A 17,111-nucleotide genomic window follows, 5' to 3' on the forward strand; every position below is an offset into this window, starting at 1 on the left:
TCTGACAACTGTTCTGACACCTCAGGAACGTCTCTTATTGACCAAATCTGCACCTCATTTCACTGACAGTTTCCCCCCCATCCCTTCAAACTGTGCCCTTGCTAGATTCCTTGCTCTTCTTCCTTATCCATTCTTCACGTATCCACCCTATTGTGAAGGTCACTCCCTCTTCCAGCATATCTTGGTACTTTATGTGCTCTCCCACAAGAGAAATGAATCACAAACACTTCAGTAATTGGCAGCAGGGAGACACCCAGAGTGTGGGAACAGCTTCACTGAATCAGTGGACCAGAGGAGGTTACATAGAGAGCATTTAAAAAGCTGTTGCAAAACCCATCTATATGTTAAAGCTTATCCATAACCAGAGTTAAAAAAACCAACCAACCAAACAAACAAACAAATGAGCCAAAAGGAAACAAACAAGCAAAGATTCAATAGAAACTGGGAAGGGTGAATCCCCTACAAAGTAGCCTACGGACATCAGCATTCAGATCTGATCTAACAGTTAGCACTTAGATTTTTTGTTGATGGGCTCCCTGGAAAAAAAACCTGGCTGGCTGGCTGGATGAAATACAATTCTAAGTGACAGAAAACAGACAGAAACGGTGATTAGGGGCCAAAGGGAGGGCAGCAACTTTTCATAATCAAATTCAGGATACAAGGATGAAGAGCCTGGCTACAGTTGGATGGATGGAAACGGACCATTCCTCTAAAATATCTTAGCTAATAGATCTGTTGTGATAGCAATACCCCCAGCCATTCTTGTCAAGAATCCCATAGATGAGCCTAGGCCTTGAGACTACTTAAAGCTAAATTTTCCTTCCTTACTATTTTAGGGATCAGTAACTGAAAGGAAATGCACAAAACAAGTATTGTGGAAAGATAAAGGAGATGTTATTATTTCTGGAAATCTGCTGTAATATCTTTCAACCTACCAATTACCATTGGCACAAAAAGATCTAATGAGGGAGCATTCCACTGGTTGTTCACATAGTAAAAATTTATCTTCTTCAAGGATCTCTCTCTCATATAAGTGAATTGGTATTTTAGCCAATCTGCTTGCATATTGAGATGCTTACATGAGGTGAACAACTTCTATAGTTAATTTATTTTTTTCCACTCATTATAGAACCACTAGATCTCATCTTAGGAAATTAGCACTATGGATTTCCATGTTCGTTGATATAAATAATAGATTCCAAATTGTCTGCGTTGATCCAAAATTGCTGAGATTTCAGGAGAGAACACTGAATTTCTCACATTGCCAGGACAATCTAGACTCTGGAAAACAGCCTGAGTTGTAGATGCTATCCTGAATGGAGAAGCTTTACGCTGGTACCAATTGTTATATTACCAAGTGTGGGATTTAATAATACTGTTGAGCTACTGGAATGTGTAACACGACTCCTTCAAGCATAAGTAAGGCCACGACTGAACTGCTGCTGCCTCTGATCTCAAAATTTCTTGTGAAGAACAAAAGAATTCCACTATTTTACATCTGTTGGTTGGCATCCTTAACCTTCAATTGAACTGTGAAGAAAAGAGTGGCATTCCTACCTTCCTGTCCTGTGCTAAAACTGAGACATCTGCAACACCAGAGATGCAGAGCTGTAGGCCTGCCTTCTTTTCTAGACTGATGAAGAAATCAAAAGGGACAAAGCAGAGAGGCCACAGAGGAGGAAATGTCCATGAGGTAGCAATTAGAAACTGATGTTATCAGTTCCCACTCCCTCAAGAAAAAGAGTCAAGGGAGGGGAAGTATAGACCCTGACCTTATAGAATCCAGAGCCAAAAAATGTAGCTGTGTATCTAAAGAAGAACAACTTTTAAAACAGGAAATATGGGCACAGTTCTTATTAGATTCTAGAAAGGAAGACTTATTTAAAGCTGAAAAGTCCTTCCATGCTTTCATCAAAGAGACTTCCTCTGAAGAAAAGAAGTGCCAGCTTGTTTAGAAGAAAATACCTTTCCCTCATTTATCTAACCACAGTCTTTTGAGCTATTTTATTACTGGCCATAGATTTTGCAAAGTTTTTCAATAAGAGTAGGCTAAAAACTTAATCAGCTTCTAAGGATGAACATCCCAGGTTTTCCCTAGAGCTTCTGATGAAGAATTTGTCCTTAGGCAATGCCTAAAGCCAAAGAACTAGCAGCTCCATTGAAGAATGGGCTTCACATCCACAGCAGTTGTCATGGGACTTGCATGAACCTCGAAGTAGGGATTTTTTCTATTTATTTTGTGGTTATGTTAAAATAGTCTGTATATATATTTTTCAATACATCACTTTCTGAGCTTCAAGAATAAATTTGGAGGAAAAGGTTCTGCTGACTAAGGTTTTTTGTTGCTCCCGCTGAATCACTCCACCACCCTCAAATATAGTTAGGATTGCTGTCAGGCTTCTAGAGAAGAATAAAATTTCCTTTCTGAGGCCAGTGTCAACTTTCCTGTCAGAGGGATCAGATAGGGAGGTGTTGCCATCTGCAGGATGGAAGGATTTCTAGAAACATTCCATCATGGCGGAATCCATCATAGGAAAAGAGCCCCAGAATTGAGATATGCCTGTAAAGAATTTGTACCAATTTATCAAAACTTTCAGGTATGGGGGATTCCTCATCAGGAAAATCTCTGACATCTGATACAACCTAACCCTGACTGGATAAAGCTAGAAAAGTTCTGTCTCCCCTCTCAGCATGTAGAAAGATTCTCCCCTACCCCATAACTTTTTCAGCTTTAAGAGAAGAAAATAATGTAATCAGATTATTGATTCCATCCAATTTAACGTTTCTCAAAGAGTCATCATTTGAGGATTTGCATTTACTGTACACATTGGATTCTTAGGAGGAAGAGGGAAACATTTTAAAGTTTTTTCTAAGGGTTTGTCTTGAGGTTTTTTGGGGAGCAGATGTCTTATTTTTAGGAGAAACTGAGGGTGACTGTTTTTACTTACTTTTGGCCTTTGCCCTTATTGGTGGTGGAGGAGGAGTCACTGTAGTCAGAGAAACAAGCACTCAGGAGAAATACAGAAATGGGACTTGGTTGAGTGAGATTTGTAAGGAGCAGAGATGTTCCACCAAGAGGTCATGAATGTTTAAAGTGTGGTTCTACTCTGAACAGTGGCTGCAAAAATGACACTGTTGGGACTGATGCTTATTGTCCTTCATTGATTTCAGATAAAATTCTTAATTTTATAAATAAAAATATGTATTTTTAAAAAGTTAGACCTTCAAGCTCTCTGTGATATCTGAAAGGAAAGCTGTTTTTCTTTTCTCCTCACAAATCATCATCAATTACCCTGACCCAAAATGATGTGCAGTTGGTCTCCAGATGTTCTTTAACAGGTTGCTGTATGCCAGGTGGGGTGTTGTTGGCATGGATGGTCTTGGGACATCGCTGTGGGGTCACTGTTTTTTCAGCAGAGTGAGGGGTTAGAATGAGGGAAGAATTCTGACTAGCATCTTACTTTTTAGAAATCAGATGGTAAGAGGTAGATGGTTTATGTGGGCAGGGTCAAACATTGTATGATGAAAATTATAACCCTTAATGTAACCAGGAAACATACATGCTTTTTAAAAAGATTTATACTGTTATATCATTTTATCACAATTAGTATATTCACTCTCTTTTATAGATTATAACAAAGAAAATATATGTAAAAATGTATGCCAAAATGCTACTTTTGAGATTTCAAATTAATAGAAAATTCAATGAATATTCCTATAGCTACTATCTCTCTGCTCTCAGGGATTACAATAATGTTGTCCATTATCTGGGCATTGGGTAACTTGTCTACAGTGCAGTAAATAATACAAATATCATACATAAAGAAACTTCACTTTGTTTTATAACCAAAGATGTGAATATGTTGCAGATTATAAATATCTATTGTACATACATAATGTATATACTGAGGGTTTTTCATTTTTTTTCTTTCTGTTTTATTGTGTATACAGTTTAAAGAGGATGTGGAGAAAGCTGAGGTACTCAATGCCTTTTTTGCCTCTGTCTTCACAGACAAGGTCAGCTCCCAGACTGCTGCACGGGGCGGCACAGAATGGGAAGGAGGTGAATATCCCGCAGTGCTAAAGGAACAGGTCCAAGACTATTTAGAAAGATTGGACATACACAAGTCCATGGGGCCGGATGCAATGCACCCGAGGGTGCTGAGGGAGTTGGCTGATGTGATTTCAGAACCATTGGCTATTCTCTTTGAAAGCTCGTGGCAATTGGGGGAGGTCCCTGATGACTGGAAAAAAGCAAATATAGTGCCCATCTTCAAGAAAGGGAGGAAAGAGGAGCCGGGGAACTACAGACCGGTCAGCCTTACGTCAATCCCTGGAAAAATCATGAAGCAGGTCCTCAAGGAATCCATTTTAAGGCACTTGGAAGAGAGGAAGATGATCAGGAACAGTCAACACGGATTCACCAAGGGAAAGTCATGCCTGACCAACCTGATTGCTTTCTATGAAGAGGTGGCTGGCTCTGTGGATGTGGGGAAAGCGGTGGACGTGATATACCTTGACTTTAGCAAAGCTTTTGATACGGTCTCTCACAGTATTCTTATCAGCAAGTTAAGGAAGTATGGGTTGGATGAATGGACTATAAAATGGATAGAGAACTGGCTAGAGCATAGGGCTCAACGAGTAGTGATCAATGGCTCCATGTCTAGCTGGCAGCCGGTCACAAGCGGAGTTCCCCAGGAGTCGGTCCTGGGGCCGGTTTTGTTCAACACCTTCATCAATGATCTGGAGGATGGGGTAGATTGCACCCTCAGCAAGTTTGCAGATGACACTAAGCTGGGGGGAGTGGTAGATACCTTGGAAGGTAGGGATAGGATACAGAAGGACCTAAACAAACTGGAGGATTGGGCCAAAAGAAATCTGATGAGGTTCAACAAGGACAAGTGCAGAGTCCTGCATGTAGGATGGAAGAATCCCATTCACAGCTACAGACTGGGGACCAACGAACTAGGCAGCAGTTCTGCAGAAAAGGACCTGGGAGTAACAGAGGATAAGAAGCTGGATATGAGTCAGCAGTGTGCCCTGGTTGCCAAGAAGGCTAATAGCATATTGGGTTGTATTAGTAAGAGCATTGCCAGCAGATCATGGGAAGTAATCATTCCCCTCTATTCAACATTGGTGAGGCCACATTTGGAGTATCATGTCCAGTTTTGGGCCCCCCACTACAATAAGGATGTGGAGAAGTTAGAGACAGCCCAGCGGAGGGCAACAAAAATGATTAGGGGGCTGGAGCACAAGACTTATGAGGAGAGGCTGAAGGAACTAGGCTTGTTCAGTCTACAGAAGAGAAGAATGAGGGGGGATTTGATAGCAGCCTTTAACTCCCTGAAAGGGGGTTCCAGGGAGGATGGGGCTACGCTGTTCTCAGTGGTGGAAGATAACAGAACAAGGAGCAATGGTCTCAAGTTGCAGTTGGGGAGGTCTAGGTTGGATATTAGGAAAACGTTTTTCACTAGGAGGGTGGTGAAGCACTGGAATGGATTACCTAGGGAGGTGGTGGAATCTCCATCTTTAGAGGTTTTTAAGCTGCGGCTTGACAAAGCCCTGGCTGGGATGATTTAGCTGAGGTTAGTCCTGCTTTGAGCAGGAGGTTGGACTAGATGACCTCCTCAGGTCTCTTCCAACTCTATGATTCTATGATTCCATAAAGCCCTATTTGATAATTACATGTTCTCTGTATATAGTTAGCCCATATTTTTGTCTGCACGAATATACACACACACATCTGGGTGAGCCCTAAAATTCTATTCAAATTCTATTCATAGTTATTATATTTCAAAGATGGCTGTTACTACTTTTGCACCTCCCAGATTAGGCTACAGCATGGGCTGCTCTAAATATGCTAAGCTGCAATGACTCCCCATAGAGCCACCTCCCACTACAGTGTAGGGTGTAGCTCCTTAACACTCTCCCAGGGGCTACATAAGGAAGGGAATATAATGCTGTTCTGCTGGCTAAATTGCTGTAGGGAATGCCTTCTAAGACTGGGAGCCTTCCCTGGGTGGGGAGATACACTAGTTTTGCTCCTGGAGCCAGCATACAGGGGTCACAGCATAGGGCAGAATCTGGCCCCTTGTGTCCATAAATCAATCACTTTATAAAGGGTGATTAAATATATATGGAAGTCATGTTATATGGAAGTCATAAATAGATATGGAAGTCATGTGATCTTCATGAATACACCGTAGTAATATTTCAGGGGGCCAGAAAGACGACTCTTGGATCTCCTACAAAGCTCCGATCAAGTCAAATAATTGTTAAACTATTAGACACATTTAATTAATTCATTCTCTAATAATAAATCACCTAATTCCCAAGTTATGGCCAGCTTTTGGGATGGCAAAAGCCTTGTTACACACCTACACATCCATCTTCCTTTCATTCCCATACTTGTTTTGTTATGTCCGCTTTGACCATAAGAATATATATTTTAACCTAAAAAATACAAACACATCTCTATAGAAGTATAATACATTTGCCGGAGAGGGGGGTGGGGGAAGGGAGCACCATATTGTATCCTTGCCAGCCAGGAGCATATTGGGAGTCTCAACATAGAAGAGAAAACAAAAGAGTAGGCTGGAGGCACAAGTTGGGAGCAGACATTGTGGTTGAGTGATACTAGGGAAATGTGAGGAGGGGCTCTAGGCATGAGGGTGATCTCCTTTATCAAAACTTTATTAAGCTATACAAAAAAGTGGGTTCTTTTCTGTGGCTAGGTGAAGCTTTAGCCTGGGGGCCCACCCACTTCATTTTCCCATGTTAATATATATAAAACCCTGCTTTAAAGGAGAGCCAATGAAAAAGCCAATTATATGGTGAATGGTACCTTATGCACAGAAACACAGGAGGAAAAGGACCTAAAAGTATCAATAGTCAGAAATAGAGCTCCATCCTTGACAGAAATAAAACAAGCAAATAAAATCCTACAAAGTATATGCAGGGTAAGAATGTAAAGGCCACGTAGGATAATGCTTCCCTTTTAGAAGGAAATGTTGGATGACAGTATATTGTGTACAATACAGAAATGAATATTGAGTCTACAGAGATGTTCAAATTCTGGAGAGAGTACAGAACTTGACAAAATAGCTCAAGGGGCATGGAAAAGATTTTCTAATGAAGCAAGGCTCATTGAATTTAAAATATGTCTTGAGAAAAGGTGAAGAAGGAAGTCTTTTCATAGCTGTTAAGTACCTCTGGGGTGAAACAATGTAACAGGAAATGTTTCCAGGAGGAGGGTTTTCAGAAAGCTGAGTGAATCCTGCGAAACAGCATTTGCAAATATTTGCTTGAATAAAACCCATAAATTTATTTCAATGGTAATTCATAACCCTTTCATTTCTTTCCTATAAATATTCATACAGATAACTTTCAAGTGCAAGAACATTCATAGAAAGCAAAAGTCTTCCAAATACATGTGCAAATATATTGTTGCAAAGTTCTGTGAAGTAATTTGCTTCATGGTCATCTTGAAACTGACTTAAACAGCTCCAGTGACTTATTCAAGCCCTCCCCTGTATATAAACGTTACAGACACCCTGTCATGGAACAGAAACAATAGCCCTGGGAATCAGATGCCCAGTCACACAGCATGAATAATAAATTATGGAGGGTGAATAGGAATTGCTTTTAATTTGTGTGCAATCCCATAGGTTGAAAGATGCTAGGAAGGACTAAATTAATCAAATAAACTATTTGCTATTTGCAGTTCTAAATTGCAAATGTATATGGGCTTTTTTTTCTTTAAGAGCCAGCTGAATTTAAAGTGCTTTGTTGATATAAACAATGCAGGGACAGAAAAGCACACATATTTTGCAAACAAATAACCATTTGAAGATGCACCAAAAAAAAAGCTTTGAGAGTTTTTGCAAATAAAATCAGAGATGTTGTGCTTTTATAAGGGGATGCTTTCTGCAGAATACTTGCAACAGATAAAAACTTAACTAGATTTATAGCCCTTTGGTAATAACCAAGAAAGGAAAACCAGCAGTTTTATATATATATAAATAACTAAAAGAATTGCCTCTTACAGCTAGAATTATGGAAAAAACTATATTACTCACATTCAGTGAAGTTACCAATTGAAATGTTAGCTCAGGGGTGGCCAACCAGGAGCCACATTTAACTTACCCTCCACCAAAAATTCACGCTGATTCGTCAATTTTGGCGGCAGCTTGTCAATTTCACATTTGAAAGTAAAAACTTTTTGGCGCACCATACAATGCGCGGAGCCGCATTTGTATGAGCAAGAGCCGCATGCGGTTCGCAAGCCATGGATTGGCCATCCCTGTGTTAGCTGATATCAATGCAACTCAGTATGTATCATTAGTACTGCATGAGTCATGCAATATAAAGGTTTCTTTGAAAATTGCCTACTTTGTGGTAATACTACTTTGCAAGATACAAAGGAGAAATTTTTGATGATTTCTCTGAAAGGAATATTAAGAAGATATCTGAAGTCCTATGACAAAGTGCTTATATAAAGTCCATACTGAACTGCTGCTTCAATGACAGTACATCCAATATAATAGCAAAGAACAGGTTTTCAGAAGTTCCTGTTCGTAAAAATTAACCAAAGGTGAATGCTTCATTGCACTGCACATGAGGAAGTCATGTCCAGATTTAAGAAAAAGGTTGAACAGTAGTTATAGATGTAGCTGTGCAGATTGTTAATTTCATTTTCATGTAATTTAGGCCCCATGTGTCAGGGCCTAAATGACAACAATAGTAAGTATCAGGATGCTCAGGAAGCAGGCTCATCAAGTTGACAACAGTAACTCGAGAATGACCACGAAGCAGACCAAGTTTTCACTGGAGCAAATAAACTCCCATGGCAGTCCCTACAAAGAAAACACTGGGAGAACTGGTTCATTTAAATATCAACAATTCTAACCATGGGAGAACAGAGGCAAATCCTGAATAAAAGTGAAGGAAACGCCCACTGATTTTCGTGAGACCAGGACTGAGCCCAAAGCTTTTCACTGACTATAATTACTACACAAACATACAGAGAAGTTTCAAACTCTAACTTTCCCACAGAGACTTCATGGAAAAAACAACTATATGATTAGTAAGAAGCTTTCAACATTTCATTATATTAATAATACATTTCACTACACTCCGACTAAACATGACTGAAATTAAGCAACACCCATGTTTACTTCATTTATAAACGACACTTCTTCAGTTTCTAACATCAAAACAATGTTGCAATAGTGTAATATCTTATTTAAAATTAAATAGCATTAGTTATTCTTTTTACACTACAATTATAGCGGCATATTAATGCCGTTATAATTAAGGAAGCATCAGTATTCCCGCTATAAACATTTCTTTTTCCTTGCTTTCAGGGGGAAATAAACTGAACCATAACTAAATTCCTCCAGGCTAAGAGTTAACATTATAGGTTTCAAGTTGAAAAGATACTTTATTTTTCATTTATAAATGTTGAAAAGCATAACCTAAATAATATAATTTACTACAAAAGTGGTCAGATATACATACTAATAATTTAAAAGAATATAAAAAATAAAAATAATATACAAGTTTGGAGAATGAGGGCTGTATCTGTATTATTTATGTATGAATATCATATGTATCTCAGTTTACCTCTGTGATATCCTGCCTGATTCCATAGAGTTAAATCAAAGGATGCTGTTAGGGGGAAATCAACAGGAAATGAAACAATGGCAAAAATAAGGAACAGTCCAGAGAATACCTGGTCTCCTTGGGGAATTAATGGGGAAGCTATCAATTTGGAATACCCCTGGTCCAGACTCCAATTTGACTGGTAAAGTTTATTCTTCCCAGTCTGTACCTAGGATCACAAGGGATGCTAAAACCTTAAAGATGCTGGCCTAGGAAAGAAGTAGGTAGAGTCAGTTGTCAGCAGCTGTGGGGGTCGGGGGGGGGAGGGGCGGGGGGGGGGGGACGAAGAATGCTGACAGAGACACACAGAAAGCAACACAGAAACTGCAGCAAGCAGGCTCTCTCTCCCAACCCAGATATGGAGATAGCGAGGCGGAGGGGAACTTACAAAAGCTTGCAAGGAAAGATTACAGTATAGGTAAGACCTATGCATATAAGTTTTTTGTGTTGTTATCCTTTGTTGTGTGAGTTATGTACCTTTGGCTGAATACATAATGCTTTGTTTTAAATAAGCTATTTTTCAGTTACTTTAATCAATTGCTGTTATAGGCTCCCAGAGGAAAACAATTTACAGGTGTCAAACACAGTTGGATCTTTGGGGTTAAAGGGTTGCCAACCTTGCATTTTAGTTTTTACCGACATGAAGATCTGAAGTTGATTTTTTTTACTGACATGATAAACTTTTTACTGACATCACTAAAAATACCATAAACAATACAATAATGTCACAAAAGTGTTACTCACTCGTGATATTCTGTACACAGGAATTCAGAATTATGCAATTGTTTTAGCTGCAATGAATTGATCAATCAGGTTCTTTAGGTGTGTGCAATAATAGAAAACAGGAAAATGATGAAAGTCATGCTCAGTGTAGTTTTATGATACAAGAAGTAATTCTAAATGATGACAATCAATGCCAAAATAGAATATGCTCTATTTCTTCCTAATTTCATGGACATTTTCATTTATTTACAGATTTACTGACAGTGCTCAATTTGTACATTTTTTTTTACTGACTATCCGTAAATTTACAGATTGCTGGCAATCCCAGGGATTTCCCTAGATCCCCTCCCCCCCAAATTTCTCCAACACAACCTCCAGTGGTTAGACAGTATTGCTAATTTAGTCATTGGTTGGAAATTTGAATTGAAATTGAAACATTAATACACACTTTAAAACCATATGCAGTATATGATAAAATACTTGTAGCTGACCAAGCATAATAGGTTTGAAAAATATGAACAAAGACTCACTTCCTAACATCGCTGTTGTTTTTTATGACAATGTCGGCGCATTCGTTTTGGTGATGTTGGCCAGCCTAAAAATTTCCAATTATGATTTGTAAGCAAGGTCTGAATGAGTTCTCCCCTGACAGCTAGTGATGAGCCAGAGGTGTTGTGGGGAAAGGCTTCAGGACCAGACTGTATATAAATGAACACACCTACTCTGCCTAGGTATCCAGCAGATAGAGCTGTGTTGCCCAAGTGATCAATTTTAGCTGGTGTCAGTCACAAATCACTGGTTCTTCAGAGGGAATGAACAGAACAGGCAATCATCAAGTGATCCATCCCCCGTTGTCCACACTCAGCTTCTGGCGAACAGAGGCTAGGGACATTCAGAGCATGGTTTTGCATCCCTGCCTATCCTGGCTAATAGCCATTGATAGACTTATTGTCCATGAACTTTTCTAATTCTTTTTTCAACCTGTTATAGTTTTGGGCTTCATAACATCCCCTGCCAAAAAGTTCCACAGGTTGACTGTGCGTTGTGTGAAAAAGTACTTCCTTTGGTTTGTTTTAAATCTGTTGCCTATTAATTTCATTGGGTGACCCATAGTTCTTGTGGTAGATGAAGGAGTAAATAATGTTTCCTTATTCACTTTCTCCACACCAGTCAAGATTTTATAGATTTCTATCATAACCCCTCTTAGTTGTCTCTTTTCCAAGTTGAAAAGTCCCAGTCTTTTTAATCTCTCCTCATATGGAATATGTTCCATACCCCTAATCATTTTAGTTGTTCTTTTTTGTACCTTTTCAAATATATCTTTTTTGAGATGGGGTGATCAGAACTGCATGCAGTACTCAAAATGTAGGTGTACCATGGATTTATATAGTAAAAGTGGAGGAGCTTGGTTTGCCAGACTGATCAGCAAAGCCAATGCTGACAACCTACGTGAAAAGGCTGTAAAAACAAAGCCTATGGACTGTATCAACATGCAGAAAGCTTTATAAGCCAGTCACTGTCAAAGCCAATTTTCGACATACATAACGAGACTGCTAAGAATGCTGGAGACACAACACAGTTTATGTTAACAAACATGGCTGTCGCATCATACTTTCTTCTTAAGCAAGAGATACCAGACACTACAAACGGGAAGCCAATGTTAAGTGCATTGTCACTTGTTAATCTTGAAGTTGGACACTGGTTCTGAACATGACTGGCAAATGCTCACCATCTTTCTGCAAGAAACTCAGCTGACTGGTTAGAAGCACGTGGTCCAACAGTGAAAGACTGAGTAGTTGAAAAAGTGAAGAACTCTCACACCACATTAAAAAAATGTGCATACGTGGCTGATGAATGCTCTGATGCAATTGTGCATCAAGTATTAATCTTGATGTTAGTGGTATGCCAATAGATGCATTTCTAGATGTTCAGGTCATAGAAGGCACATCAGCTGCAGGTGTGACAACCCACATCTTAGAAGAGTTAAATGCTTGTAAATTGAATCCCAAACAGATGGTTGCTTGTGCATTTGATGGAGTTGCAAACTTCTGTGGAAGACAGTGGAATACAAATTTTGCTCAGAGAAAAGTGTAATTCTAATCTCTCCTATACACACTGCAGAGGCCATCTACTCCAACTAGCACTAGTACAAGCTGCAGAATCTTAAAAGACATTTAAAAAGCCATAAATGTAATATCTTCGTTATACTCTTTTTTCAGCAAGAATCCAAAAGGACTGAACATCTTGGAAAAAATAGATGTTTATATTAGTTCAACCTGGGAAAACCTGCTGGCTTTCTCATAAGTGATCCTTGACTGTTGTCTTAAAATTACTGCAACTGTTATTACTGGCTTAGGAAAGTATCTACCGAGGCGTAATGGATCTAAGTAGTGAGGCTGGCGGACCACTTTTGCTACTAAATTCAGAGAAGATTATCACCATTGTCTCTCTCGTAAGTCTACTGTTGAAACCACTTGGGTCATTAAGCAATGCCATCTAGGCATGTGCTACAGCAGTAGTAGATCTTTGTCCAGCAGTAGAAGCTACACTTGGAACAATCAGAGAGATATCCATTGAAAATGTACTGGAAGAAGCAAAGACTTCAGTCCAGAAGTTGACTAATGAAGGCACTTATACTGAATCCTTAAATGAAGAGGACAAGAAGTGTTTGTTAAGCCAGCTGAAAAAGTCACAGACTTGATTCTTACAAATCTACATCAGCAACTTCTGGATTCTATCAACCTCTATGTAGCTTTTACAGATGCCCGTCTTATAAAATACTGACAGTTGAGTAGAGTGAGGCATTACCAGCAATGGGGCTGCTATGTGATCGGGACAGAAAAGAGAATTTGAACACAGAGGGGAATGTCATACATTGAATGAATGAAGATTTGACTTCAATTTTTTCTTTATCATCACTAGTGGTTGGACCCAATCTTTGTGCTATGTTTCCTGGGATGAAAGAAGTAGGAATTCATCTCCTGCTACTGCCAGTCACAACAGATACAACTGAGCATTCTTTTTCCTCATTGAATAGAATGTTGTCGCCTTCTGCTGATCATGAGCATATCATGAAGGACTGGAAATATACACAAGAAACCACCAAAGATGAACGCACTGCACTGAGAAGTTCATTAACAGAGTTATGCAAAATTACAACAAGAAACCAAGAAGGATGTAGATGTAGTGCTTCATAGTAGGCTTGAGTCACCAACTTTAATTTGTGTGATCATTTTAAAACATGAGTTTAATAAAATGGTTATGAAACATTTTTCAGTTTTTTACTATGATGCCATACAGTCCACCTTCACCCCTCCTGTAAATTTGAACATCCCCCCTAATTTCAATTCCTGGGGAAAACACTGGTTAAAAGTGGTTAAATAGGGGACTGAAGCCCAGAGATCAAGTCTAAGAATGGTAGGACCACATGGTTCCACTCAGAGAGGGGTGAAGGTAGTTAAACCTGTCCCCAAAGGGGTGCAATTTGAGAGATTAAAAGGGGTCTAAAGTACATCTCACCCTGTAATTGTGACAACATTACAGACAGAAGATACTATTTTAATACATTGAAAAATCAGTCATTATCAACAGTTTTTAGCTATACTGGAACAGACAAAGTTTACTTATTATGGATGTATTTTCTCATTAATATAACTTAAAAACGCATCCTTATTAGAAGTCAATAGGACTATTTGTGTGCTTAAAGTTAAGAACATGTGTAAGTACTTTGCTGAATCAAGGCCTTAGCTCTTAGGTATAAGGAGGCAAAAAGGAAAGGACATGATCTTAAGGCCAATGATAATTGCAGGAATTCAGCAAATGCTCAGCACCTTTCAGGATTTAATCTTAATCTGTGGTGTAAATTAATACTTATCATTCAGTAAAACGAAGTCCAAATTAAGGGCCTTACACTAATAGTCCCATTTAAATCAATGTAATTATTTGTGTGAGAAAGACAAGCTGCATTTGGCCCATGGCTTCAAAATCATGATGAAATGGTTGTTGCTGAGACTATTCTCAGTGATGAAATATTGTGATTGGCCCAGAAAAAACAAGGGACAAGGAAGGCAGGAAGAGTTTGGATTATGGATAGTTTATCATACTGACGCTGTGAACTAGAAACAAACCACTATTTCTGCTTCAGGATTTGTGTTTCTTAGCAAGTTTTCAGTAAGATCCTAAGCATGGACACGCATAAGAAATTAAGTCACAGCACACCATTTATAAATTTCTATGGTCAACATTTCTTATAGAAAATTTAATTTAATTTTAAATCAACCTCTTCCTTAATACATTGTTAGAGACTACTATAACTGCTTTAGCTGTGCTTGTCATCATATTCAGAATAGAGGAATTTTGAATAGATCTGTTGGTGAGTACAGAGATTTCAAATTGTTAGTTATGCACTTAAACAAAGTAAAATTAGGAACTACACATTAACAGGATGGTTAGGAAGTGTTCCAAAAATGACAACTGTCCTCTAGACAAATCCAGTGTGTTTATTTTAAGTAGGGAATGGTGAGCCTCAGAAGTACAGAATTTTGGCTGGATTTGGATAAGTATCCAAAAGTTCAGATTCTTATCCAAACTATCTGAACCTCCTGAGTCTAAACAATTAAGCTGGACATTTTGCAAGAACAAATATTCTCATGCAATTTTGAGCATGGTGTCTTCTGCATGGAAACTGGAAGGAAACATTATTAATCCAAATATTTTAGGAACACAGAAAAGATTGTTTGAGCATGATTCAGAAAATGAGCAAGAGTATTAGGGATGATCTGCTTCTCATTTTCTGTGCTCCTCGCCCAGCCCGCCTTTGTCTATTCCTCATTTTGGGCATCTTCACAGATCAATTATTAAAGCAAATTGTAATACACTGGGACATACCTCCAGGCCTTTCGTGTTCTCCATCTGTATGTAAAAGCATTGAAATAGGCATTCCTACATTCTTAGATCTTCCAGCTACAACAACATTTTTTCCAAATGTTTGTATTCCTTACAGAGAAAAACAAAATACAAAACAATTCAGCTAGTCTAAAAGACCTAAAAAACCCTCAACACTTGAACTTGACATGTCAGCAGTCTGAAACAGTAAAGGAACTATTTGATTGCCTATTGAAATTTCCTCTCAAAATCAAATTTAGTATATGTATAGTTGATCTACACCATCATTTTACTTTTTCTTTCAGGAAATCTGTTCTTTCCTATTTTAGTGTTAAAGTATGTGTTTACAAATAGGGAATTTTTACCCTCAATTTTATATTTTTCTGCAGAACATGTCCAATTTATCACTTAAATTATCTTTTGTTATTGAAAACTGGGGCTCAGACAAACTCTAGTATAGGTATTTGCTTGTGATACTATAAAATATGCAAATATATTGGTGACCATAAAATTACATCATGAAATATCAACAAATTGTTTTACATAGAATATTCTCTGTATGACTGTTCTCTTTGTGCTCAATTTATAATACATCTACTGGCTTTAAATATCTTATTCTATCTACAGAATACTCCTCCATCAATCCTAATATTATTTAAATATTCTTTTAATCCTTTCTTCTCCATTCAGTCCAATACAGTAACCAGCCTGTAGCTCAGGGTGAATAAAAACTGATGATTTTTTTTTTAACAGAATTTTTTATTTAAATTAGATTTTTGGTCTAAATCAGATTTTAAAAAAAATTAAATTAAATACTTTATTTTAAAAAAGAAATGTTTAAAATTAAAATTGAAATTGACAGTCTATGTTAAGGCTTAAACTCATTTAAAATAATTTAAACATAAAAATAATATGAAGCAGTACATGGTTTGCTGCCATGTTTTGAAGTGTTAAACCAGCTCTTGACAGCACTAATCTCTTCTGCAGTGCAGAGAGAACACTTCTCTCACTTCAATTTATTCAACTAGTTAAATTCAATGACTAGTTCATTCAAAGTTAAGAAATCAATAGGGAGTTGAAAAAGCAGGAAACGCTTGTTTTCCTCTTCCAATCTATGAATAAAAACTTGGTGTGAAAGCATGGGATCTACTACTTCTAAAATCTTGAAGAACATGGTGACCAGAAGCAATCTGTTCTATTCACTAACTACAAATAATATATATTTTTTGTTTCATAAATCAGTTAAGTTTATCACACATTTTGAATAACTTTATTTTACATCTAAAACTTTTTTTTCTTATATATCCTGTACATTTAAGGTAGTTTTATTTTTTTAAAATGAATTGTTTTCATTTTTAACTGAATTTGAATTTTCACCTGAATAAAATTTAGTGCAAATCACAAGTAAAAAATTAATCATCATCTAGTTAATAAGGAAGGCATAATCCTTCGTTTTCTAAAATAATAAAAAGGTAAAAGTTAAGAATTTCAATAATTAGACATTAAGTTCAAATAATCACTTAAATAAATATGTATAGTGTATCCTCCTGGTTAGCAAAAGAAGCACCAAATTTAGCGAAAAGCTATATTTAGTTGCAATTCAACATGTTTTGAAAGGTTACCAACCAATGAGGATCAGCCTGTCTTTAGGAAATAACTAAAAAGTACAAATGTAAAATGCAATTAAAATAGTTTATTTAAATCAAAGTTTCCTACTTGCTGATTAATATTGATTATTTAAATCGCTTTGATTTAAATCAATCCATTCTGCTGTATTCTATCACATAAATTTCCTTGTAATTATATATTATGTGCCTTCTTGCCAGCATTCATTTTTCTTC

General features: G+C 37.7%; 1 protein-coding gene across 2 annotated transcripts in view; it reads right to left on the reverse strand.

Annotated features, from left to right (window-relative positions):
• The window catches only part of MTHFD2L (methylenetetrahydrofolate dehydrogenase (NADP+ dependent) 2 like), a 77,913-nt gene that overhangs the window by 26,738 nt on the left and 34,064 nt on the right, over positions 1 to 17,111 (reverse strand). For both annotated transcript variants that reach the window (XR_010921562.1, XM_067557364.1), the window contains one exon: positions 15,274 to 15,381. Coding sequence is in view for 1 of the 2 variants with exons in the window: in XM_067557364.1 (XP_067413465.1) it covers positions 15,274 to 15,381 (108 nt within the window). In the remaining variant the exon portion in view is untranslated. The remainder of the gene's footprint in view (positions 1 to 15,273; positions 15,382 to 17,111) is intronic.

The sequence above is a fragment of the Emydura macquarii genome, unplaced genomic scaffold (genome assembly GCF_026122565.2).
Source record: "Emydura macquarii macquarii isolate MOO-44397 ecotype Brisbane River unplaced genomic scaffold, CSIRO-AGI_Emac_v2 contig_1790, whole genome shotgun sequence".
Classification (NCBI taxonomy): Eukaryota; Metazoa; Chordata; order Testudines; family Chelidae; genus Emydura; species Emydura macquarii.